General features: G+C 43.4%; 1 protein-coding gene across 1 annotated transcript in view; it reads left to right on the top strand.

The window, feature by feature from the left end:
• The first annotated feature begins 8,309 nt into the window (after window positions 1–8,309).
• The window catches only part of LOC122934381 (interferon-induced, double-stranded RNA-activated protein kinase-like), a 71,982-nt gene continuing 52,548 nt past the window's right edge, over window positions 8,310–27,743 (top strand). The window contains exons 1-6 of the mRNA XM_044289799.1: window positions 8,310–8,450; window positions 11,915–12,044; window positions 14,370–14,493; window positions 16,637–16,740; window positions 17,786–17,921; window positions 20,878–20,936. Coding sequence (XP_044145734.1) covers window positions 11,932–12,044; window positions 14,370–14,493; window positions 16,637–16,740; window positions 17,786–17,921; window positions 20,878–20,936 — 536 coding nt within the window. The 5' untranslated portion in view covers window positions 8,310–8,450; window positions 11,915–11,931. The remainder of the gene's footprint in view (window positions 8,451–11,914; window positions 12,045–14,369; window positions 14,494–16,636; window positions 16,741–17,785; window positions 17,922–20,877; window positions 20,937–27,743) is intronic.

Consider the following 27,743-nt stretch of genomic DNA (forward strand, 5'->3'; position numbering starts at 1 on the left):
AATAAAGGAGTTGCATCTCGGGCACTCCATGCCCTAGAAATACAAATCTTCACCCGCCAGGGGCTGCACTATGCCCCGCCCTCTTTTCTTGGCGCTACAGAAAAGTGACAAGAAGCTTAAAAAGTTACAAATATGTATAGGGTGGAGCAAAGCTGCTTTGTTCCAAACTTTTGAATGCTGTACGGAGATTCATTAAGTCCAAAGTCTCACAAGACTTCGATGAAGAACTTCGCCATTCGATCTTACAACTTGAAAACCATTTTAAACCTGCAATGCGAGGTTGGCTTCGGTACCGAGGTACCACTTGACACCTAAGACAACTTCGGATTATATGGTTTTCAAGTTGTAAAATCGAATGCTGAACAGACTTAACGAACTTCACCTTGGCGAAGCCCATACATTTGAATGCTGTACGGAAACCTATCAAAACAAAGTTTTGAACGAAGCAACTTCGGATCTATGATCCGAAGCGCACTTCACTCAACAGTAATGATGTGCACCATCATTTTCAACTTTTTTACAGCAGTGACGTAAAAGCTTTCATAAATCCCCCCCCCCCCCCCCCTTTGTCTCCAGGAGGCTCAGGTTAAGCAGCAGGCTACTACAAATAAGTGTGTATTGGTGCAGTTTTAGAGACTTGAACTGGGGTCAGGTCAGCTGTACTTACATGCAGTGAATCTTACCAGTGGGCCCTAGGCATCCCAGTCTGACACGGATCCGTACTTCCATGATCCTCAGTGGAAATCCAAATGTCAAATTCTAAATCTCTGCTGCTTCTAGTTTCATCCACTTGCAGGCAACAAACTCCCTTTATTTCAGTTATACATATTAGGCCCCTTTCATACGGGCGAGTATACCGCGCGGGTGCAATGCGTGAGTTGAACGCATTGCACCCGCACTGAATTCTGGCCCATTTCTATGGGGTTGTGCACACGAGCTGTGATTTTTACGCATCACTTGTGCGTTGCGTGAAAATCACAGCATGCTCCTCTTTGTGCGTTTTTCACGTAACGGAGGCCCCATAGAAATTAATGGGGTTGCGTGAAAATCGCAAGCATCCGCAAGCAAGTGCGGATGCGGTGCGATTTTCACGCACGGTTGCTAGGTGACTATCGGGATGGGGACCCGATCATTATTTTTTCCCCTTTGATGACATCACTACGCTAATCACATGATCCATCACCTATAGTGATGGATCATGTGATGGACCATGTGATGAACGCAGTGACGTCATCAAAGGTCCTATTGCTCACAGATGAAGACAGAAGAGATGCCGCTGCGCGAACAAGTGGATTAAGGTGAGTTAAAAAATTTTAACCCCTCTAGCCCTATTTTACTAAGCATTCTGTATTCAGAATGCTATTATTTTCCCTTATAACTACGGTATGTTATAAGGGGAAATAATACAATCTACACTACAACTAACCCAAACCTCAACTTCTGTGAAGAAGTTCGGGTCTGGGTACCACAGTTGTTTTTTTTATCCCGCGCGTGCAAAACACATTGCACCCACGCGATAAAAACTGAACATCGGAACGCAATTGCAGTCAAAACTGACTGCAATTGCAAACCTACTTGCGCAGGTTTGCCGCAATGCATCCGGACCTAATCCGGACATGCTCGTCTGCAAGGGGCCTAAGGCTGTGAGAGACAAAATTAAGATTTCTCCTGTAGTACACATTTGTCTCCACTAGATGGCAAAAACTCAATTAGGAGCCTCATGTACATTTTCTTTGTCCTAAGTTCATTAGTGAAAGAAAGGAGGAGTTAAGTTGCTATCTTTCGAATGTGCCAATCAACTCAGGAATGGAGTTAGTAAACCAACCCTTTTTGTCACAGAGCCAATGAACTTTCATCTAGGACTACCCTTTTTGTCTACCTCATGTTGCCTATATAAGTGTATGTAACTGTAATAAAGACAGATATTTTTCCATGATACCAGCCTGCATTGGTCTCAGAGAGAAAGCTGTATGAGCTCATACTTATAATTCTAATTGATTTGGAGCCACACAAAAGAAGAAGTTGTGTCGTAGATTTTGCGACAACAATTTGGCGCCCAACGTGGGGCAGACAGCTTGCGTAACTTCCGATTCAAACGCCAGGAGAGGACTTGCGTAAAACCATCAGACGAGGCATAAACTGCAGTAAAGGTAAGAAGCTTTTATTCTTACAACCTCCTCTGAGTCTTTTGCCCAGGTGTTTTCTCAAGAGTTGAATTGATGTTATCGCGATATAAGGGTTCAAATTATAGCTGATCTGTCCGTTAGAAAGAACCTGTTGAAATATTCCTTCTTTGTGTGGTGGAACATACTGAAACTAAACGGAAGTTGTTAGACAGCTGAGTCGGATATCCTGTGACGTAGAATTGGATCCCAGCCAAGTTCTGACGAGAGCGTTTGGAGATTCATGAGTAGTGACTAGGGGTCCTCATGAGTGTGCAGGATTAACACTGATTGCATAGTAATAAGCAATTGGAGGTTATTAAGTTGGTGCCCTGTACAAGAGAAATTGTGGGATCAATACTGTTGAGCTATTATTTGATTTTAATAGCAACCAGATATTGTTAAGTTGGTGCCCTACAATAATGGGAAATTCTAATGTTGCAGGACAGAGTGAAAAAATGTTAACAGCAGCTCAGTTGATGAGAGAAAGAGAAGGAAAAGTTTCAGTAACTAAGTTAAAATCGTTCATGCAGGCAATTGGTATGCATGAAACTGGAAGATTAAATGAAAGTTTATGGAAAAATATCTGTCTTTATTACAGTTACATACACTTATATAGGCAACATGAGGTAGACAAAAAGGGTAGTCCTAGATGAAAGTTCATTGGCTCTGTGACAAAAAAGGTTGGTTTACTAACTCCATTCCTGAGTTGATTGGCACATTCGAAAGATAGCAACTTAACTCCTCCTTTCTTTCACTAATGAACTTAGGACAAAGAAAATGTACATGAGGCTCCTAATTGAGTTTTTGCCATCTAGTGGAGACAAATGTGTACTACAGGAGAAATCTTAATTTTGTCTCTCACAAATCCCTCCTTTTTGCGGTAAATAGATACAAGATGAATAAGCAATGTGAGGTACTCTCCCAGCGCCCTAAACGGCGAAGAGCTGGACTTTCCTTATTGCTTCACCAGATCCCCCCAACTCCCTTTCGGGTTTGCCTTCATCTGGTTCTATTTATTCCGCAACTATCAACAAGATTTCATTTGTTTTAGGACGGAATCGCGTTCCTCAAAGAGGTTCTCCAAATAATCTTTAGGTTTGTCAGTTTCACAATGCACCGTTTGCATGCAGATTGCCGAATCCTGCAGGCAGTACCGGCAACGGAACTGATTGCGGGATCACTCTGCCGCAAGTGTGAAAGTAGCCTAATCACAGAAAAAACATGAACATGAGTATCCTCTGTAATTACCGTACAGACCACTTCGACATACTGGGGTTATTCACTGTAAAATGCATATGGACTCAAATGGTTTTTCGTCTTGCAACTCTCTACTGGTGTTATTTGACACCTAACAATACATGTGATGAGGACTCCACTGCACAGAAAGATTTAGATGATGTGGTACATAATATCGTATTAGTACTTACTGGTGATATACTCTGTGTGTGTAATGGACATGCAATAAACAGAGAATATAACTTGTGTATATCTTAATTGGAATGGGTGGACCTTCATAATAATTTGGTGGGCCCCATGTACCCCATTCCGATGATCTTTTAATCAGTATATTCCATTTTCTTCATATGTTGCAGGTTGTTTGGAATTCAACAATTTTCTAACATGTTATATAGATAACAGAACACTAGCTGAAACCACCGCTGATGTCTGTAATATAGGTGCTGTAACTTCTCAGTAGTGTATCTACCATAGAGGTAGGTCAATCAGTGGGTCATAGTGGCTTCCTGTTACTTTCAGGGCCAGGCATTGGATTGAAGGGGTGCAATAGTGTTAAGAGGGTAGGCTACAGAGGAGGATGTTGCAGTAGTCTAGGCGGAATGTGCTGAGGCTATGTACATGTATGTTTTAGGAGTCAAGGTTGAAGAACAAGTCCATGTAAGAAATGGTTTTGAGGCAGCAGGAGGTAGTAAGAAGGGCAGGATGGAATCAAAGGTTATCCTGAAGCAGCAGACTTGTAACACTGGGGAAAATTTGGAGCTTCCAACGGTGATTGATAGTGCTCATAGGAGGGTTGAATAACATGGGGGGGAAAGATGAAATGAAAACAAAATAAGAAGATAACTAATAGAAATGAAGCAAATCCTTACACGTAATTACAAACATTTGTAAAGCACAAGGACTCAAAGCAAAGGAATGGTTGTGGAGCAACTGGGTGCCCATCCTGAACACCCACTAGGGTCAATATCCTAGGACAGGGATGCCCGACTTGCGGCCCTCCAGCTGTTGCAAAACTACAACTCCCAGCATGCTCGGATGGCTTACAGCAGGGCATGATGAGAGTTATAGTTTTGCAACAGCTGGAGGGCCGCAGGTGTAGCATGCCCGTCCTAGGAAGCCAGTTTACCTTGAAGTCCTGCCTAACAGCCAGGGCTAGGAGCTCAATATAAATATCAAATAGCAATAGGGAGAGAGGGCAACCTTGGCGAGTACCCCTATTCAAAACAAAACTCGTCAAACTCCCATTAATATTCAATCTCGCCGACGGTGATCTATACAGCAATTTGATCATGTCTATAAATCTATCTCCAAAGCCCATCCTAAGCAATACCTTCCAGAGGTATCTCCATTCCACCCTGTCAAAGGCCTTGGCAGCATCCAAGAACAGGATGGAGCTGGAGACCCCCCCGGGAGACTGTATGTTCACAAATGACTGAAGAAGATTATAATAGGTACCCTTGTTTGGAATAAACCCGTTCTGATCTGGGTGTATAATTGAAGGAATAACCCTGGAAAGCCTTCTAGTCAGAATCCTTGAAAGAAGCTTCACATCAGTATTAAATAAAGACATAGGTCTGTATGACCCCAAATCCAAGGGGTCCTTACCTTTCTTCAATATTAATATTATTACAGCTTCTGTCATTGATTCTGGTAGGGTCCCATCCTCCAATGAGTCAGTGAATACCCTCAATAAATTAGGGAGGATGACTTTCCCTATATTACGGTAAAATTCATATGGAAAACCATCTGACCATGGGCAGGAGTTACCAGAACATGCCTTAATTGCAGCCTCTACTTCCTGTAAGGAAAAATCTACCTCAAGCGATTCCCTCTGAATGTCTGGACTGGAAAAGAAATGGCATCCAAATAGTCCATCATTTCATCCATAATATTACTATCTGCTTTATATACAGTTGCAAGAAAAAGTATGTGAACCCTTTGAAATGATATGGATTTCTGCACAAATTGGTCATAAAATGTTATCTGATCTTTAGTCAGACAATCACAGTCTGCTTAAACTAATAACACACACATAATTAAATGTTACCATGTTTTTATTGAACACACCATGTAAACATTCACAGTGCAGGTGACAAAAAGTAAGTGAACCCCTAGACTAATGACATCTCCAAGAGCTAATTGGAGTGAGGTGTCAGCCAACTGGAGTCCAATCAATGAGATGAGATTGGAGGTGTTGGTTACAGCTGCCCTGCCCTATAAAAAACACACACCAGTTCTGGGTTTGCTTTCCACAAGAAGCATTGCCTGATGTGAATGATGCCTCGCACAAAAGAGCTCTCAGAAGACCTACGATTAGGAATTGTTGACTTGCATAAAGCTGGAAAGGGTTATAAAAGTATCTCCAAAAGCCTTGCTGTTCATCAGTCCACAGTAAGACATTGTCTATAAATGGAGAAAGTTTAGCACTGCTGCTACTCTCCCTAGGAGTGGCAGTCCTGTAAAGATGACTGCAAGAGCACAGAATCCTAGAGTGTCAGCTAAAGACTTACAAAAGTTTCTGGCATATGCTAGCATCCCTGTTAGCAAATCTACGATACGGAAAACACTAAACAAGAATGGATTTCATGGGAGGATACCACAGAGGAAGCCACCGCTGTCCAAAAAAACATTGCTGCACATTTACAGTTTACACAAGAGCACCTGGATGTTCCACAGCAGTACTGGCAAAATATTCTGTGGACAGATGAAACCAAAGTTGAGTTGTTTGGAGGCAACACACAACACTATGTGTGGAGAAAAAGAGGCACAGCACACCGTCATCAAAACCTCACCCCAACTGTGAAGTATGGTGGTTGGGGGCATCATGGTTTAGGGCTGCTTTGCTACGTCAGGGCCTAGACGGATTGCTATCATCGAAGGAAAAATGAATTCCCAAGTTTATCAAGACATTTTGCAGGAGAACTTAAGGTTATCTGTCCACCAGCTGAAGCTCAACAGAAGATGGGTGTTGCAACAGGACAACAACCCAAAGCATAGAAGTAAATCAATAACGGAATGGCTTAAACAGAAGAAAATACGCCTTCTGGAGTGGCCCAGTCAGAGTCCTGACCTCAACCAGATTGAGATCCTGTGGCATGACCTCAAGAAAGCGATTCACACCAGACATCCCAAGAATATTGCTGAACTGAAACAGTTCTGTAAAGAGGAATGGTCAAGAATTACTCCTGACCATTGTGCACGTCTGATCTTCAACTACAGGAAACGTTTGGTTGAAGTTATTGCTTCCAAAGGAGGTTCAACCAGTTATTAAATCCAAGGGTTCACATACTTTTTCCACCTGCACTGTGAATGTTTACATGGTGTGTTCAATAAAAACATGGTAACATTTAATTCTTTGTGTGTTATTAGTTTAGGCAGACTGTGATTGTCTATTCTTGTGACTTAGATGAAGATCAGATCACATTTTATACAAATTTGTGCAGAAATCCAAATCATTCCAAAGGGTTCACATACTTTTTCTTGCAGCTGTATGTATATATAAAGATAGATGTATATATGTATGTATGTATGTTCCGCGATCACTCAGAAACGCAACCATCGATTTTAACGAAACTTGGTATACACATCCCTTGCTACCTGCAAAGAAATCTTGTAGGGGTCACAGCTCTCTAGGACGTACCGTTCCTGAGATATTCCCCAAAAATGACCTGCATTAACCAAAACAAGCCTGTAAATCTTTCTCTTCATATCCCAACTGCCATACACACGGTCACATGTCCCTTATCAGCCAATAGAAGCTCGCAGGCCCTTAGTCTCCACATACACACAGTTTTACTCCAGGTTTCCATAACAACCCAGCCATGTTTCTTCACTGCTGTAGGTCAGCTTTAGGCTAGGGCTACACGACGACAATAAGTTGCACGACACATAGGGCACAACTACACTGCAACATGTGACATCTTGGATGGATTTTTTGCGACTGTCGTGTCGCAATATGTCGCATGTCGCAGTGCGACACCATAGCCTATCATTATAAAAATTGTTGAGACAAAATGTTGCGCGACACATGTCGTCGTGTATCCCTAGCATTAAAGGGGCAGGGAGCTGTGGAGGTTACTGTTAAAAGGGTGGGCACTGTGGAGGTCACTGTTAAAGAGGCGTTCACTGTGGATGTTACTGTTAAGGGGGCAGGCCGCTCTGGAGGTCACTATTAAAGGGGCAGACACTGTGGAGGTCACTGTTAAGGCAGCTGGGTACTGTGGAGGTCACTGTTAAAGGGGCAGACACTGTGGAGGTCACTGTTAAGGCAGCAGGGTACTGTGGAGGTCACTGTTAAGGAAGCGGGGTACTGTGGAGGTCACTGTTAAGGGGGCGGGCCCCTGAGGAGGTCACTGTCAAGGGAGTGTGGTGCTGTAAAACTCACTGTTAAAGGGGCGGGCTGCTGTGAAGGTCAAAGGTGGGGGGGATCAGTGTTAAGGCGTGGGGGACAGTGTGTTAAAGGGGTGGGGTACTGTAGAGGTCACTGTTATGGGGGATACTGTTAATATGCGAAGCCGGGTCCTTCTGCTAGTATTTATACATTTATACATATATACTGTGTATATATATATATATATATATATATATATATATATACACATATATACACACACACTCAGCTCCTCCTGCTCTATAATATGCTACCTGTAGCTCAGACACCATGTTCAACATGACAGTTCCCCTACAGTGTATTTTAGATCTACAACATACCAGAATAGTTATTTGCAGATGACATAATATCACTCCTGCTCCTTCTAGCAGATTCCATAGTCTGCACAGGAGAAACGAAACTGAATCCTGATCTGGAGGGGGTGAAGCCAGTGCACAGCTGACGTAGGAGGCTGGCTTCTTCTATTTCCGCCCCATAGGTGGGTGTCACACTCAGAATAACCCCTAAAGCACCAAACACTGCACTCAAAATGCTGATTCACTCCTACGTACTTGCAAGGAAAGAGTGCAAGGGGGTGTGCTCTTTCTTTTCCTCACTTGAAAGCCTCCTGTCCTGAAAACCAAACTGTGCTGAGAATCTGCGGAGAGCACAGGAGACAGGTGAGTCTCTCTTGGGGTTGATATATTGGTTGTAATTTCTTCTTTATTATTCATAACCATAACTATATATTGTGTAGACGTAGTCTGTAATACAACACACAGATCAGATTAACCCTACGAGATGTCTAATAAGTGACGTCCTTTCACAAAGAATCACAATTGTCAGGTTTAATGAAGCTTTATTAATAATTCTAAAGAACAATCTATATGACCTGAGCCATGGACCATAGTAGCCAGCTTCATGGTCCAACTACCTGGATAGTGATGAGCTCTGTGCCCACTTACGTCCTTCAATTATTATTCTGAATAGCAATAATTTTATCAGAGAGCTGTGCCGTGGGACACAATGCATTGAAGGGCTAGCTCAGCCGAATGTAATTACACTTTTCACTTAGCAATCATTGCTTCATTCTGGAGAAAAAGTAATTTTAATATATATGCAGATCAGAAGTTATGTGCACTGAGGGCGGACCCAAGCCACTCTGTGCACCCTTGCTCCTCCTGTTTCCTCGGCCAGCTTCTAGATTGACAGGGAAAGACGAGATGACTATGCAAGAACCTGACCCTGAACATTAGGAAGGAGAGGGAGATGCTGACAGAGGAAGCAGGAGGAGCAAGGGTGCACACAATGGCTTGGGCCCACCTTTGGTGCACATAACTGCTTCATTTTTTATTTTATTTTTTCTTGACAGAGAAAATTACAAAAAATGTTCAACATTATTACATTTATCATTTTTATCCCAAAACTACCCCTTCATCCCTCCCCCTACTGTCATGGTGGGGAGTGGGGGAAACCCCCCACCGTGCAATGAAGGGGAAAATAGGGTAGGAGCTAGGCCTGGAAAAGGGAGCAGGTAGCAAACTAATCATCCCTAAATCCTATCCCTGATCTCCTAACTGTATGAGCCACCCTCAATGGTAGGGGAACTGGCTTATACTCTGGAACCTGGGCCCTACTGACCCTAATGGTTCCCTGCAATATGGCATCAGAAGGTGGAGACAACCAATTCCTCCACGACACAGAGAAACCAGAGTCTCCAACGGGCCTAGCAACAAAGGGGAAGAAAGCCAGTTGCCGATACAACTGGTAAGTGTCCAGAGGCAGAAAACACCACTGCCAACAGGACCAACATGGACACCTACCTGACACAGCAGCCACAGGAACACGAGCCGTCCACACTGCTACCACTGGGTCCTGGTAATGCGCATAAGCCCAAACACACACACCAGGCAGAACCCAGCAAAAACACCAAACACAGAGACCAGTTATAACAACCTGGACCCCCTTCCGGAAGTAAGGACAAACAAAGGATATGTCTGGCATCCATGCTGACCTGAAACACCAAACAGGCCAGACATGAAACACCAAACCAGACATAACAACCACAAACATAAACCCAGACCAAACATATAACAAGTGAGGTAGGGTAACAGCAGCAGACAAAAAGGGGTGACATCAGAAGACATCAGGTTATATTGATGTCCCATAAGGTGGCCCTCAAGGACTGGGCAGATGGAAAAGCACCAGCTCCTCAAGACACTGAAGACAATCTAACCCCAGGCTCACAACTCAGAACAATAAGAGCCAAGAGGCCACACCCAGCTCCACCTTGCACACACCTTAACCCCATACACACCAGAAATAGGAAGGGAAACCTTAAAGGGGAAGTGCACACGCATGCATAACAAACAACACGTTGCCACTGGCGAAAGTGTCACAGCAAACTACCACCAAGCTGTGACACCTTCCTTGCGATGAGTCTCCTATCCCCTCCATCCACTAGGACAGAGCAGGGATAACGGTGGAGTGAAAGCGAAGAGACAAAAAACTCACTAAAAAAAAGTGGCCTAAACGGGTGGAAATGCTCCAAACCCAGACACTGTAGCGTGTCTATAACCGGGGGAGCAATTCCTCTGCATGCGGTCCGCAGATAGCGGCAATCCCCAGCAAAAAATGCGTACAATGGAGGATGCCGGGGCGGACCGCATGCACCACAAGAACATCTTACACAGAATGATACATTGTGCAGATGAAAAAATATATAAATACACAAATCACTGAAAGAAATGCAACAAAATGATACGCAACTGACAATACTAGCTAATTCCTCTTGCCGATGTTAAAAGCTGAGAACTTTGCCAATATCTTCCAGTCAGGAAAATATCGGAGCCCCTCATGCAATTGCTCCCCCAGTTATAGACACGCTACAGTGTCTGGGTTTGGAGCATTTCCACCCGTTTAGGCCACTTTTTTCAGTGAGTTTTTTGTCTTGATGTGTATGGAATGTGCCACTTCATTTTGTTGGTAACATTCTTTTGCACCTGGTAGCTTCTGTGTCACATGGTCGGTTGTGGGTGCGGCTGACAGCTTTATTCTACCTCACAATGCATTGGTAATACCACTATGGAGGCATGTGAGAGCCTGGCTGTGAGCTGGTTTCTAGCACAGTTCAGGCCCTGTTCACACACCATGAGCAGTTGAGTGGTAGGACCCCATGCTTGCTGAGACACCGTGACGTGGTGCATAAGGGGCTCTGATATGTTCCTGACTGGAAGATATTGGCAAAGTTCTCAGCTTTTAACATCGGCATGAGGAATTAGCTAGTATTGTCAGTTGCGTATCATTTTGGTGCATTTTTTCTGTGATTTGTGAAAGCGAAGAGACCTAAGACCTCCAAATCCCCCATTTCTCCTCAGTACTTCTCTGTTTATATAAGAATTTTTCATAACTCTTTACCATATACACACACAATAGGAGTATTTCTTGAAAACCAACCTCACGTGATTAAAAGCCTCGCCAAAAAGAGTATTTTATTTAAAAGAGTCCTTTTATACTTATCACAATAAATTTGGGAAAAATCACCCAGAATCCAACATTCTACCGTAAATGGAATCACTATTTTTATTTCTGGGTAATAAGTATGTCTATTGCCTCCCAGGGGGATCAAGACTGGCGTATGCTATGTAGTACTGCCTAACATAATCAAAACCATACCTTTGTTAGCATTATCCTTATTTCATTATCCTTAAAACAAAGATTGATTGGTATGGCCTCAAAGTGCCTAGTAGGTTCCAGGAGCCAGGGGAGCCTCCTGCAAGAGCCCAAGTCTCTTACTTCAAGAGTCCAAGACCGCCTCTTCACTTCTTCACTCTATCCTAGTACCTCTCCTTGCGCCATCCAGTCTGCCCGCTCCTCTGTGACATCATGATCATCATACAGCTCCTGGAACCATTATTCACGCCCCGCTGGACACTTTGAGACCTCAATAATATACTAATCATTCTTTGTTTTCTGAAGTTCAAAAATAAGGATAATGGTTTTTATAGAGTAAAATTAAGTGATATATTCTCTTCAACATCTATTGTTCTCTTGCGTTTTGTACTTATACATAATCCAAAACATTTCAGCTTGTTTTGTTAATTTTATTTTAAAAGTGCTAATTGCTATTGGTTTTTATTTACAGCCTTTTATACTTTGACCATGGCCACACAGACGAACTTCAAAGGACTGCTTTTAGAGTTCTGCCAAAAAAATGGCAAGCCACTACCTAGGTTTGAAATACCCGACCAAACAGGACCGCCACATGATCGTGTGTAAGTTCTTAGCAATATTCATTCACAAGTCACATTACTTGAGGGACTATCTACATGCATTATATAGAAGCTCAAGAGATGGGTGGGCAGCAAACTAGGAAATGGTCAGAAGGTCATTTCAAACAGGGAAGGGGCAACAAGAACTCTGTACGCAATTTGAAGCTTCATGGGCTCAGTGCAAAATCTGTCAAAGGGCCTCCATCTTTTATATACCATCTATGATATTTCATGTGGTAGAGGGGCATTTGATCCATCTGAGGCACCAGGATCTGGGTTCAATTAGCTATAGTTACTTCCAGGGCCGGCCTTAGGTGTTCAGGCGCCCTGTGCGAGCTAACCTTGTGGCGCCCCCCCCCCAAAAAAAAAAAAAATGGCATCATGGCATAGGCTGGCTGACTATCCAACCAAGTAGTTACCAGCCCTCACACCCCAAAGGCCGGTGTAATGTTATACTTCCCTAGTTCGTGAGATTTCCCTACCCTCGTCACTTCCGGTCGCACCGGACATGAGGTGAGGAGGTGTGCAGCATCGCGCAGGCGCACAACGACAGGTTAGGGAAATTTCACAGCAGAATGCGCATGCGCCAGGAGCCTCGCCGGCGGTTAGGGTAGGGAAAAACTATGGGCCAATGCGCAGTGATCGGATGGATGTTTTCAGCTGAACACCGGCCGACACTGCGCATGCACCGGGAGCCTCACCAGCGGTTAGGGAAGGGAAAAATTTACGTACGGGCCAGTGCTTTTTCCCTACCCTAACCGCTGGTGAGGCCCCCAGCGCATGTCGGCCGGTGCCCAGCTGAGAAAATTAGTTTCCAATGTAGTATTAATAACTAATAGTGATGAGCGAACTTGTGTTTTAAGTTCGGCGTCTAAAGTTCGGCTTCCGGTTAGCGGAGAATCCCGATATGGATTCCGAATACCGTTGTGGTCCCTGGTAGCGGAATCAATAATGGCCGATTATTGATTCCGCTACCACGGACCACAACGGAAGTCGGAATCCATATCGGGATTCTCCGCTAACCGGAAGCCGAACTTTAGACGCCGAACTTAAAACAGAAGTTCGCTCATCACTAATAACTAAACAATTAAATAATAAACATATTGCATTGTCTACTTACCACCAGGACAATAAGATGATCTGGACTCTGGCTGCAGTCTGGCTCTGGGGACTCCATTGTCACTCTCTCCCCCCCCCCCCCTTCCCTCGTCACTCTCATTATTTCCCCCCCCCATCACTCTCATTATTCTCCCCCCCCCCCATCACTCTCATTATTTCTCCCCCCCCCCCATCACTCTCATTATTTCTCCCCCCCCCCCCTATCACTCTCATTATTTCTCCCCCCCCCTCCCCCTTTTGACTCTCTTTTCCACCTCTAGTGTAGCGTGGCCGAGCTCTGTTCGATCCGCGGTACAGGAGCATGTTTCCTGTACCCGGCCGGACTGACAGGAAGTGCACACTAAGTGAGCACTTCCTGTCAGTCCGGCCGGGTACAGGAAACAAAAGCTCCTGTACCGCGGATCGAACAGAGCTCGGCCACGCTACATTAACAGCACACAGCAGGCGCAGGCAGGCGCTCAGCCTCAGCCACTCAGGCGGCGCAGAATGAGGGGCGCCGCCAGCCGCCCGAACTTATATAAGCAAGTTTTTTTTTTTTAAACCGCAACGTGCGCCCCCTGCTGAATACAGGGGAGGGGGAGATGGAGGGGGAGGGGGAGATGGAGGGGGAGATGGAGGGGGAGGGGGAGATGGAGGGGGAGGGGGCGGGGCCCGCCCCGTGGGAAAACATAAGTGCCGCCTCGCCTGCCCATATTACATTGCGGGCTGTCGGCCGCCCGGCGCCCCTGTTGCTATGGCGCCCTGTGCGGCCGCACAGCCCGCACACCCCAAAGGCCGGCCCTGGTTACTTCCCTGGTGGAATAGAATGGAGTAAAACAACACCCAGTAATGCATTCTGTTTTTTATTCTTTTCTATAGGGCTAATTTCTCTCAAATTATTCTGAATCTAGTTATTGCTGCTACATACTTCTTACAGCACCCTCTAATATTCTTTTGATTGGGGTCTGGTAATCAAACAAACACTAGATATGTAACATAAAAATCTAGATAGCAGCAAGTTTATTTTTTTATTACTTTAAAGGGGTTTTCAGAGAATTGTATACTGATGACCTATCTTCTGGCTATCTGATCGGTGGAAATATTGTTATGTTGAGCATGATCTAAGAGAGAACGGTTGCACTTAGTTTTGTCTCAACCCCTCCAAAGGGTGAGTATTTATGTCAAATTAAATTTGAACATAGTTTGTACATTTTTCTTTTCTTTTTCAAGCTTTGTTTGTCAAATTTTCATTGATGATATACTGGTCGGAGAAGCTAAAGCCAAGAAGAAGAAGTTAGCAGAGACTGAAGCATCCAGGGTAGCTTTGCAAGCTCTTGGAAATCAAGACATTATAGTGAGTTTTCTGAGTTTTCCTTCCTTTATGCTCTATACTATAGACCTCCAGGGGCAGATTGGCCATAGACCTTACAAGGAAATCTCCCGGAGGGCCAATGCCCAGTGGGCCATTCAAGCCCTCTTGATGGCTGCAGGCCAGTTACATAATGATCTGATCCTCAACAGCCACAGGTCCCCTTTTGAACTCAACTGTATTACCATCCTCATGATCGGGATACAGTTAAATACTGTGGTTTGGGTGGCAGTATTTTGTGCTGTCCAGTGGTATTTGGTTCTGCTGGGGCAGTATTCTGCGCTGCACTACAGTATTGCAGGCCGCGTCTACTTCGGTTATCCCTGCCAATTTGTTTTCCCTTGTCCTCTGGCAGTTTGAACCCACCTACAACACAGGGCCACTTTTCAGTTTTTTTTCCAGGACCACTTTAAGTTCCCAATCCGCCCCTGTAGACCTCTATATACTATAGAGGGTTTCTGTGTATGAATAACACTTACCGAAATGCAAAAGTGGCAGACTATACTGTCGGGTATATAAAACAAATGCTTTATATAAATATAAAAAAAAAATTACATATTCAACCACCATTATAATTTTTGGTTTTAAGAGTCATCTATGGACTGTCTAAAAGGGTCACTAAGTTTTATAAAAACTTTTGATATGTCATAGAGACAAAAAGGTTTGATCGGTGAGGGTGTAAGCGCTGATACCCCCACCGATCGTTAGAGGAGAGTGAAGCTCTCACTTTTCACGCTCTCTCTCCTTGATGTAGGAGACAGGCTCAGTAGACGTCTATGGACCTATCTTGATTCTGTCCTCTAAAGCGAAGAGGGAAAGAGAGATATCTCGGAATCATGGGTGTCTGAGCAGTCAGATTCTCACCGATGTGTCTCACTTTGATGTGTCTCTATGGCATAGCAAAAGTTTTTTGAAAACTCAGTGACTTAATAACGCCCCTCATTGGTCTACTGTAGGCCATTTTCAGAAGGACTGTCCACAATCTAATGTGTATGGGGAGCTCATGAATTTCAGCACCTGATTCTTTTGTTCTCACAGGAGATGTGAGGTGTCAGCAGCTTTCTCCTCTTGAAAACACACTGTAGTTGAGCTGTATATCTATATGGAGGAGTCAGAAAGATAGGTGTCGGAAGAACAAGCTTTTGACCGAAAGCTATTGAAGATCTATGGGCATCTTTTTTTTTTTTTCTTGTTTTGTTGCCCTATATCAATAATACCAGACTGTGACCTTATCAGAAACCTATAACTGAAGGATTTTTACTTTTCATCTACATTGATAGTAGAGTTCTGTTAATAGACAATTGGATCAAGGGAAGAAGAAAAGTGTCAACTACCCTTACCTAGACAATAAGCGATGCATGTGAGATACAAAAAACATAATGGTGTCATTTTTCAAGGCTTTATGCCTGATTTTGTGTAAAAAAAAAATTAAATCATAAAATTTGGCACAAATGGCATTTTGCAACTTTTCAAGTTTTACACCGCTCTTGCGGTGCTTAGTGGATGGATAAATTTGCAATGTCTAAAAGGGTGAAATCCGCAGCTAAAACCACAAACATAATTGACATTTGAAAAACGCAAAGTAGGTGAATTTCCGCAAAGTGTACATTAGATTAGTGTATTCTCATACACTTTGCTGGTATAGTAATAAGCTGCATTTTTTCCACATGGGAATCTGCGTGAAAAAACCACACATATTCTGCAATGTGTGCAGGTGCCCAAGAGGCCTGTACCTTTCAATAGTTTGGTTGCATCTTTCAACAGTTGGCCTTTTATTAAGACTGTAATATGAAATGCCTGCTTTTGTTAAAAAGTTGAAAAAGTCAAACTCACTCCAGTAAGGAGATGTTATAGGGAAACTGGAGTATTTCTAGTAAAAAAAATGAAGCAAACAATGTGCAACATTTGATGCATTGGACTCAAAGTACTCCAACACAGACTCCAGCAAAACTGACTTAAAATGTTAACCTCATGATAATTCTCCTTCATTGTCATTTGTCAAAACAAATTTTCTCTGTACATTTGAACTTTTTCTTTCTTAAGATTTAATATTTTTACAAACTGAAATTATTGTACGTCTTTGTGCATTCTTATTACTAGTGTGTCTTTTTACTTTTTTGCTCTGTAGTGTCAACCAAATTATGTTGCTCTACTAAATCAATTGTCCCAGAAGAAAAATCAAGGTTTCAGCTTTGTGCAACTGTCTTGTACAGGACCTTCCCACAATCTTGAGTAAGTATTTCTGAATATACCTATTCCTGCCATATATAAACTATTGTGGCACATGTGGACACTGTATATTCACGCTATAGTATCTGTAGTATTGTCCCTTTTATCTAGAACTCAGCAAATAATTGTATAGAATGTATAGAATGAATACACCCACAGTAAACACTACTCACCCTTGTTCAATATGTCTTTGCCATGGCTATATGCTAAAGTAAAGGTGAATTTACACGGCCCGATTGTCGAGCAGCCTATTGGGGATAAACCTTCGCACAAATGCTTATTTCCGATAATCTGCTTGTGTAAAGGTGCTGCTGATCACCCGATGAATGAATGAAACGCTTGTTCATTGGGTGAAACTATTTTTCATGTGGACGATCAGGCAATTCCCAATAGTTACCTGTTCTGATCAGTCCTTCCTTTACGACAGTCACCTGCTCGATCGGGCATTCCTTCCCGACAGTCACCTGCTCCATCGGGCATTCCTTCCCGTCAGCCACCTGCTCCATCGGGCGTGCCTTCCTTCAGTCACCTGCTCCATCGGGCGTTCCTTCCCGTCAGTCACCTGCTCGATCGGGTGTTCCTTGCTGACAGTCACCTGCTCCATCGGGCGTTCCTTCCCGACAGTCACCTGCTACATCGGGCCGTGTAAGGCTAAATGCACACAATCGGGATTGCATGCGGATTTGTTTTCTATGAGAATTTTCTCGATTCACTTCAATGGGAAGAGGAAAATCTGCATGCAAAAAATCTGCATAAAATCCTCATGTAAATCCGTACCAATTAATGGGGATTGTCCGAACGGATTTCCCTGCAAACACCTGCGGCTTTCAGTGTGGATTCTCTGCATATAAATCCTGAACGTGTACATTTACCCTAAGGGGGCCTTAAGGGTCCTTTTCCACAGGGCAATTACAGACCTCAACATATATGCTTGTTTAAAGGGCCTTTTGCACAGGCCAATGCAAAGTAAATAGGGGACTAAAGATCGGAATTATAATCTTTGGGGCAACAACAGTCACATTATAAGTAAATGAATGTCTTATTGTAGGTTTACCTTCCATGCCAAATTTGGAGGCAGGGACTTTCCTCCAACAAGACCTAAAAGAAGTAAAAAACAAGCCGAAAAGGAGGCAGCTTATCTTGCTTTGCAAGAGCTCAGAAAAGAGTTTCCAAACGACATTCCGGTAATACATTGTTTTGTAACAATTAAACAAATTTCAGCATCAAAAACTAAACTAAAAACGTACTTTAAAAATTAACCTCATGTCGGGCCACTTTTTATTTAACTTATTTATAAATGATACAGGAGATGGGATTAATAGCACTGGTTCTGTGTGTTCAATGACACCAAGCTGTGTAGCATGGTGCTGACCTAGTGAGTCTTCGGGTATGCACCCGGCAAATTACTGTATATTCTTGGTGAATACATGTTATGTTAGGTATCTGGGTACTAATTATTCCTTTTTAAAGTGCCCAAGCCCCCTACCCTTCCCTTCTATCTGAGCTGCATCATCTTGACATCAGGGGAGAGGGGAGGAGGTCTTGGGAGGTTAGGAGAGGAGCACAAATCAGGAATGGGAGGCTGGATTGGGCACTTTGAAAAGGAAAGTCCGCCCACCTGGGCACTCAGGAGCCATTTTTCGTAGTGTTTTTCCGGAGCATTGAATAAACACCCAGATGACATAAAGGTTTGGTCATAATGATTTTACAACATTCTGGTGGCCATTGCTGCTATACACCTGCCTCAATAGCTGTCAGCAGGCAACTGTCTCTCCTGAGTCCCCCATACACATACATGCTTGGTTCAGCTAATCATGTATGGGTTTTCAATGGGGGAAGAAGAGAAAGCCATAGTCAAACTCCTCTGGCGTCAGCTTATCTCCTGAGAGAACAAAGGATAGAGCTTTGAAATTCAACATACCCATAGACTTTAGATTGTTGGCCAGCCCTGCCAAAAGTGGCAAGTTCAGCCAACAATGTCCCAGATGTTGCATTGTTTCATCTGCAGACACCATCTTGCCAAATACATCTGTAGTTAACAGTTTTGCTGTACAGTGATTGGCCACACAGCACAAAGAACATCTGGTACTTGAGAAATCACCCTAAGGGTCTATTCACACGTCCGTTGTTTCTTTCCTGATCTGTTCAGTTTTTTGCGGAACAGATCAGGACCAGTTCTGGACCCATTCATTTTCAATGGGTCCTGAAAAAAATCGGACAACACAATGTGTGCTGTCCGTTTCCGTTGTTCTGTTCCGCATGTCCGATTAAATATAAAACTTGTCCTATTCTTTTCTGCAAAAATCGGATCCTGGTACAATACAAAGTCAATGGTTCCGCAAAAAACGGATGACATTCGTATGTCATTACGTATGTCATCCGTTTTATGCGGAATCCGTTCCTGGAAATTAAATCCTGCCCACAGAAATCACTTATTCACTTTAAAAAAAAAAAAAACATTTCTAAGAAATCCAAACAACTTTATTTGCTTTGTGAAATTTATACATGTTTCCTTTTTTGCGGATCCGCAAAAAACGGATGACATACGAATGACATACGGAAACATTTTCAGGAACAACGGATGCGCAAAAAACGGACCGAAATTCGGGATATAGAAAAATACTGACGTGTGAATGTAGCCTAAAGGTACCCATACACATTAGATTTTCACGGAGGGTTTATAGTAAGATGGCTCACTCTCTATATTCACGGATAGATGCCAGTGTCTAATATGAATCACCCTTTCAAAATGAATGAATATTATGTACTAAAATAGACCGGCACTCAAACACATGGGTTCACGTAAGAGACCAAGCAGATATATGATAAAAAGATGCAATTTAATATTCAATAAAAACTCATTAGGTGAAAACATACATTAACATCAATGTGGGATAATACATGCGCAGTGTCCTATATGGAATCGTAGATAAGCTATCTCATAAGTGGAATTCGCAATGCCGCATACAGATCTGTGTGTTGTTGCCGCTGCTTTAATATGTACCAAATATGGTGTGCAGGTATAAAGGTAACGTCCCGTTATATTGGTAAGTCCTATTATACTGGTAAGTCCTATTTGGTAAAGTTCATAGCAATCAATCACATTATATGACTCTTAGATACTCACTGTTTGGTAGTGCACATACTTGTGGCGTCCCACGTGTCAAAGCGCTTACCTCGATGTGGAATGGATCAGGTACATATGGCAAAATATAGTTGCTCACTGATAGCATGGATCGGAGCCCCGATGTATTGTTCTTATTCTCGCAAGACAAACTGTTGCCTTTCTTTCGTATGGTATATTGAAATGGCTTGAATTTGCAGTGAATCTTCGATCTTTTTATCGCAGAAGTAGGAAATTACCTTACTTTCGTATAGTACCGTAGGTAACTTTGATCCACAGTGAGTCTTCACTCGTTTTATCGTGAAGATTTTTTTGTAGATATTCTTTCAACAGTGCATGGCCATGCTGATGTACTGGACTCTTTGTGAATAAACCTTAGACCCCATGGGAAAAGACCTTCACGATAAAGCAAGTAAAGACTCACTGTGGATCAAAGTTACCTACGGTACTATACGAAAGTAAGGTAATTTCCCCTTACATGCAGTGATCTCCTGCACAGTATGAGGATAACGGGTCGCTATAGCAATCCCTCGTCCTCATACAGAATCATTCTTTCTGGACAGCAGATTGCTGTTTAGACCACACGATCTGCTGCCCAGAATTGATGATTGGTGTGTCTGCACATATGACCGGATCACCCGATGAACGAGCGTTTTGCTCGTTCATCCCGTGATCGGCGGCACATTTAGATGGCTAGATTATCAGAAACAAGCGTTCGCAGGAACGCTTGTTCCTGATAATCTTGATGATTATTGGTTCGTGTAAATCCACCTTAAGAATGGGAGCTCCAGTTCACAGATTTATATGGTTACTGTGATGAATTTTTATTTCCCTGGAGTCCAGCACCTTTATTATCATATTGTTCCCACTTGGAAAGGGAGAGATTTAAATAATAGCTTCCATTAATAAGATATTTCTATTTCATTTAAAAAAGTACAGAATTTTAAGAAAAAAATATTGCTGTTGACTTTTATGCAGTTAATGGATTTACCACATCAAGTATTTTTTTTTTCTAGGAGTTGCCTGAAGTTTTCATAGATGAGTCTGAATCTGAAAATTCTTCTCTGTCTGGAAGGTTTGAACTTTATACATTTTATTCAAACGGGGCTAATTTTAAGGGTTAAAGGGGTTATCCAACATCTATTTGTGAAAATTCCATTGTACATTGTGCATGTGATCCTAGCCCAGTTACAACCCACAATGTACTGGGGTTGTGCCTGTGCAGTCAGGCAGCCTCGAGTGTTGACTGATCACAGGTCCCGAGGCTACCTGACTGCACAGGAGCAACCTACATACATTGTGGGTTGTAACCAGGCTAGAATCATGTGCACAATTACAGCATGTGATCCAAGAAGTTCCTGCAACCTAATTAGACCGGGGATAGCAATGGTAGCCCGGTAGGGAAATTTTAATCATTATCAATGCAACAGTTGTAATTCACATAAAGAGGAGCAAGATGAAGTAAAAAAAATAAATCTTGGCTAACGGCTTTAATAACAGACCTGAATGAAGGGTCTTTAGAACTGGTTGCAGGCCCTCATACATATTGATATATTGTCCACCATTTTCAGAGGGACCAACATATGATGAGCTCTCAACGCTCCCCAGACAGATTATGTTGGGAGATAGAAGGATTGGGCAAATAGATTTTTTTTCCAATCCTTCAGTTTACCAGAAGATAAGTCAATGCCAGAGCTGTCTTGTGGCATCTTTCTTCTCTCTCGCTTTTGCAAACACATAACTCCTCAACAGAGTCAAGTGTATGTGTATGGGGGAGTTGAGAGAGATAGAAAATGGCCAACAGCTATTGAAGTTGCATGGACAATCACTGGCCTCAGCAGTGACTTGTCTCCCAGCGGCATGTGACCCAGCAAACACGTGCTGCTTGTGGACACATAACAGCTGAGGACAGTGATAAACCATAGTGGTGCCAGGGACCAGAAGGAGTAGAAGCAGAACCTCAGAGCTGGAACAAATTGGAGGGGAGCAGGTTAGTGGGCTCTTTATGTTATACTAGCAGAAAGACCCGGCTTCACACTGGTATATTTCATCTATTTAATTGAATGTTTGTGTGTGTCGTTAAAAAATATCGACAGTATCCACTATAATAGTTACATCTACAGTACCACGCCCCTTTAACAGTGACCTCCACAGCGGCCTGCCCCCTTAACAGTAACATCCACAGCGCTCTCCCCTTTAACAGTGACCTCCACAGCAGCCGCCCCTTTATTAGTGACCTCCAGAGTACCCCGTCTCGTTAACAGTGATTTCCACAATAACCCACCCCCTTAACAGTGACCTCTACAGCACCCCACCCCTTAACACTGACCTCCATAGCGGACCGTCCACTTAACTGTGACCTCCACAACAGCCTGCCCTTAGGATGGCCAGAGGTCCAGTTTTAGGCTGGACAGTGTGGCTTTCAGACTCCCTGTCCTCCGTCTGGCGCAGGGCCTGGATGGACTCAGAGATGTTCTTTTGAACAGCTCACTCTCAGACAGCAGCACTGTGCTGTCTGAGCGTGAGCTGCAAGGAGAAAGTCACCCTCCCTCCCACCCCTGCAGCTGACAAAAGTTGATTTTTACCTTCATTTTTTCAATCTCCGTCGGCTGCAGAGAGGGAGGGAACGTGGCTTAGTGGGACCTGGGGGCTGGGTTTTTAAAGTCCGTCTTTTGAGGCCACCCTACCTGCCCCTGAACTGTGACCTCCACAGCACTTCGCTCAGTGTCATCCACCAGCACCCTGCCCCTTTAACCACTTCAGCCCCGCTAGGTGAAACCCCCTTCATGACCAGGCCACTTTTTACACTTCGGCACTACACTCCTTTCACCGTTTATCGCTCGGTCATGCAACTTACCACCCAAATGAATTTTACCTCCTTTTCTTCTCACTAATAGAGCTTTCATTTGGTGGTATTTTATTGCTGCTGACATTTTTACTTTTTTTGTTATTAATCAAAATGTAACGATTTTTTTGCAAAAAAATGACATTTTTCACTTTCAGCTGTGAAATTTTGCAAAAAAAACGACATCCATATATAAATTTTTCGCTAAATTTATAGTTCTACATGTCTTTGATAAAAAAAAAATGTTTGGGCAAAAAAAAAAATGGTTTGGGTAAAAGTTATAGCATTTACAAACTATGGTACAAAAATGTGAATTTCCGCTTTTTGAAACGGCTCTGATTTTCTGAGCACCTGTCATGTTTCCTGAGGTTCTACAATGCCCAGACAGTAGAAAACCCCCACAAATGACCCCATTTCGGAAAGTAGACACCCTAAGGTATTCGCTGATGGGCATAGTGAGTTCATACAACTTTTTATTTTTTGTCACAAGTTAGCGGAAAATGATGATGATTTTTTATTTTTATTTTTTTCTTACAAAGTCTCATATTGCACTAACTTGCGACAAAAAATAAAAAATTCTAGGAACTCACCATGCCCCTCACAGAATACCTTGGGGTGTCTTCTTTCCAAAATGGGGTCACTTGTGGGGTAGTTATACTGCCCTGGCAATTTAGGGGCCCAAATGTGTGAGAAGAACTTTGCAATCAAAATGTGTAAGAAATGACCGGTGAAATCCGAAAGGTGCACTTTGGAATATGCGCCCCTTTGCCCACCTTGGCAGCAAAAAAGTGTCACACATGTGGTATCGCCGTACTCAGGAGAAGTTGGGGAATGTGTTTTGGGGTGTCATTTTACATATACCCATGCTGGGTGAGAGAAATATCTTGGCAAAAGACAACTTTTCCCATTTTTTTATACAAAGTTGGCATTTGACCAAGATATTTTTCTCACCCAGCATGGGTATATGTAAAATGACACCCCAAAACACATTCCCCAACTTCTCCTGAGTACGGCGATACCACATGTGTGACACTTTATTGCAGCCTAGGTGGGCAAAGGGGCACATATTCCAAAGTGCACCTTTCGGGTTTCGCCGGTCATTTTTTACACATTTTGATTGCAAGGTACTTCTCACACATTTGGGCCCCTAAATTGCCAGGGCAGTATAACTACGCCACAAGTGACCCCATTTTGGAAAGAAGACACCCCAAGGTATTCCGTGAGGGGCACTGCGAGTTCCTAGAATTTTTTATTTTTTGTCACAAGTTAGCGGAAAATGATGATTTTTTTTTTTTCTCTTTTTTCCTTACAAAGTCTCATATTCCACTAACTTGCGACAAAAAATAAAAAATTCTAGGAACTCGCCATGCCCCTCACGGAATACCTTGGGGTGTCTTCTTTCCAAAATGGGGTCACTTGTGGCGTAGTTATACTGCCCTGGCAATTTAGGGGCCCATATGTGTGAGAAGTACTTTGCAATCAAAATCTGTAAAAAATGACCGGTGAAATCCGAAAGGTGCACTTTGGAATATGCGCCCCTTTGCCCACCTTGGCATCAAAAAAGTGTCACACATCTGGTATCGCCGTACTCAGGAGAAGTTGGGGAATGTGTTTTGGGGTGTCATTTTACATATACCCATGCTGGGTGAGAGAAATATCTTGGCAAACGACAACTTTTCCCATTTTTTTATACAAAGTTGGCATTTGACCAAGATATTTTTCTCACCCAGCATGGGTATATGTAAAATGACACCCCAAAACACATTCCCCAACTTCTCCTGAGTACGGCGATACCAGATGTGTCACACTTTTTTGCTGCCAAGGTGGGCAAAGGGGCACATATTCCAAAGTGCACCTTTCGGATTTTGCAGGCCATTTTTTACACATTTTGATTGCAAAGTTCTTCTCACACATATGGGCCCCTAAATTGCCAGGGCAGTATAACTACGCCACAAGTGACCCCATTTTGGAAAGAAGACACCCTAAGGTATTCCGTGAGGGGCACTGCGAGTTCCTAGAATTTTTTTTTTTTGTCACAAGTTAGCGGAAAATGATGATGTTTTTTTTTTGTTTTTTTTTCTTACAAAGTCTCATATTCCACTAACTTGCGACAAAAAATAAAAAATTCTAGGAACTCGCCATGCCCCTCACGGAATACCTTGGGGTGTCTTCTTTCCAAAATGGGGTCACTTGTGGGGTAGTTATACTGCCCTGGCAATTTAGGGGCCCATATGTGTGAGAAGTACTTTGCAATCAAAATGTGTAAAAAATGGCCTGCAAAATCCGAAAGGTGCACTTTGGAATATGTGCCCCTTTGCCCACCTTGGCATCAAAAAAGTGTCACACATCTGGTATCGCCGTACTCAGGAGAAGTTGGGGAATGTGTTTTGGGGTGCCATTTTACATATACCCATGCTGGGTGAGAGAAATATGTTGGCAAAAGACAACTTTTCCCATTTTTTTATACAAAGTTGGCATTTGACCAAGATACTTATCTCACCCAGCATGGGTATATGTAAAATGACACCCCAAAACACATTCCCCAACTTCTTCTGAGTACGGCGAATACCAGATGTGTCACACTTTTTTGCAGCCTAGATGCGCAAAGGTGCCCAAATTCCTTTTAGGAGGGCATTTTTAGACATTTGGATCCCAGACTTCTTCTCACGCTTTAGGGCCCCTAAAAAGCCAGGGCAGTATAAATACCCCACATGTGACCCCACTTTGGAAAGAAGACACCCCAAGGTATCCAATGAGGGGCCTGGCAAGTTCATAGAAATTTTTTTTTTTTCGCATAAGTTAGCGGAAATTGATTTTTTTTTGTTTTTTCTCACAAAGTCTCACTTTCCGCTAACTTAGGACAAAAATTTAAATCTTTCATGGACTCAATATGCCCCTCAGCAAATACCTTGGGGTGTCTTCTTTCCAAAATGGGGTCAGTTGTGGGGTGTTTGTACTGCCCTGGCATTTGAGGGTCTCCGCAATCATTACATGTATGGCCAGCATTAGGAGTTTCTGCTATTCTCCTTATATTGAGCATACAGGTAATGAGATTTTTTTTTCCGTTCAGCCTCTGGGCTGAAAGAAAAAATGAACGGCACAGATTTCTTCATTCGCATCGATCAATGTGGATGAAAAAATCTCTGCCCAAAAAAAAAATGGAGGGGAAAGGCGTCTGCCAGGACATAGGAGCTCCGCCCTACATCCATACCCACTTAGCTCGTATGCCCTGGCAAACCAGATTTCTCCATTCGCATCAATCGATGTGGATGAATAAATCATTGCCGGGATTTTTTTTTTTATATATATATATATATATATATACAAAGTGTTTGCCAAAGCATAGGAACGCCGCCTCCTCCTCAGCTCGTATGCCTCGGCAAACGTATCTGTCACTGCAGAGGAGAAAATCCCATCTTGCAGCGCCGCATACACCGACTTGCGTGTAATCTGACAGCAGCGCAATGCTTCTGTCAGAATGCACATCGGTGCTGCAGCTAGTAGATCGGTTGGTCCACCTGGAAGGTAAAAAAAATTAAAAAAAAATAAAAGAAAAAACCAGGCCACAACGCAATAATTTTATTAACTTTGGAACAGAACATGTAACTTTAACTTTTGGAACTAAACATTAACCTGTTTGCTTACCTGTTTTTTTTTTTTTTTTTTACCTTTATAGAACAAACCTCTCCTTCCCCATGGGTCAATGTGCAAAGCGCAAATCGCCCAAAGATGTGGCGAAGTGCGTTATGCACTTTGTCCCATGTGAAAGGAGACGTTTGCAGCAGCAGTGAGTGAATGGGCCCTAATAGCCCTGTGTGCCTGTCCTGGTGAGATGATCCCTATGCTAATAGTGTACCTGTGAGTGGTACTTCCGGAAACAGCAACAACTCTCCAAAGCATAGGGCAGGGTGGTCCGGACAGTCAGGACAGAAATAGCGGGTGTCACGCCTTATTCCACTCTTGCTACAGACACGACATCTTTTTCGGGGTGACTGTTGGGTTGAGGTACCAGGAACGACATTGGGGAAATGTCGCTCGTGTAGACGGCTAACTACACTGGTGGTTGGGGCCACGGAACCTCCTGGATACAGGAGGTTCTCGATGATCTCTTCCTGAAATTTGAGGAAGGATCCAGTTCTCCCAGCCTTACTGTAGAGAACAAAACTATTGTACAGAGCCAATTGAATTAAATATACAGACACCTTCTTATACCAGCGTCTGGTGCGTCGGGAAACTAAATACGGAGACAACATCTGGTCATTGAAGTCGACCCCTCCCATGTGGAGGTTATAGTCGTGGACTGAGAGGGGCTTTTCAATGACACGGGTTGCTCGCTCAATTTGTATTGTCGTGTCTGCGTGAATGGAGGAGAGCATGTAAACGTCACGCTTGTCTCTCCATTTCACCGCGAGCAGTTCTTCGTTACACAGTGCGGCCCTCTGCCCCCTTGCAAGACGGGTGGTAACGAGCCGTTGGGGGAAGCCCGCGCGACTAGTTTGCGCGGTACCACAGGCGCCAATCCGTTCTAGAAACAAATGCCTAAAGAGGGCCACACTTGTGTAAAAATTGTCCACATAAAGATGGTACCCCTTGCCGAATAAGGGTGACACCAAGTCCCAAACTGTCTTCCCACTGCTCCCCAGGTAGTCAGGGCAACCGACCGGCTCCAGGGTCTGATCTTTTCCCTCATAGACCCGAAATTTGTGGGTATAGCCTGTGGCCCTTTCACAGAGCTTATACAATTTGACCCCATACCGGGCGCACTTGCTTGGGATGTATTGTTTGAAGCCAAGGCGCCCGGTAAAATGTATCAGCGACTCGTCTATGCAGATGTTTTGCTCTGGGGTATAAATATCTGCAAATTTCTCGTTGAAATGGTCTATGAGGTGCCGAATTTTGTGGAGCCGGTCAAAAGCAGGGTGGCCCCTGGGACGGGAGGCGGTGTTGTCACTAAAGTGCAGGAACCGCAGGATGGCCTCAAAACGTGCCCTGGACATGGCAGCAGAGTGTAGCAAAAGAGAGGAAAGAATACCGAAA

The sequence above is a fragment of the Bufo gargarizans genome, chromosome 4, assembly GCF_014858855.1.
Source record: "Bufo gargarizans isolate SCDJY-AF-19 chromosome 4, ASM1485885v1, whole genome shotgun sequence".
NCBI classification, from domain to species: Eukaryota; Metazoa; Chordata; class Amphibia; order Anura; family Bufonidae; genus Bufo; species Bufo gargarizans.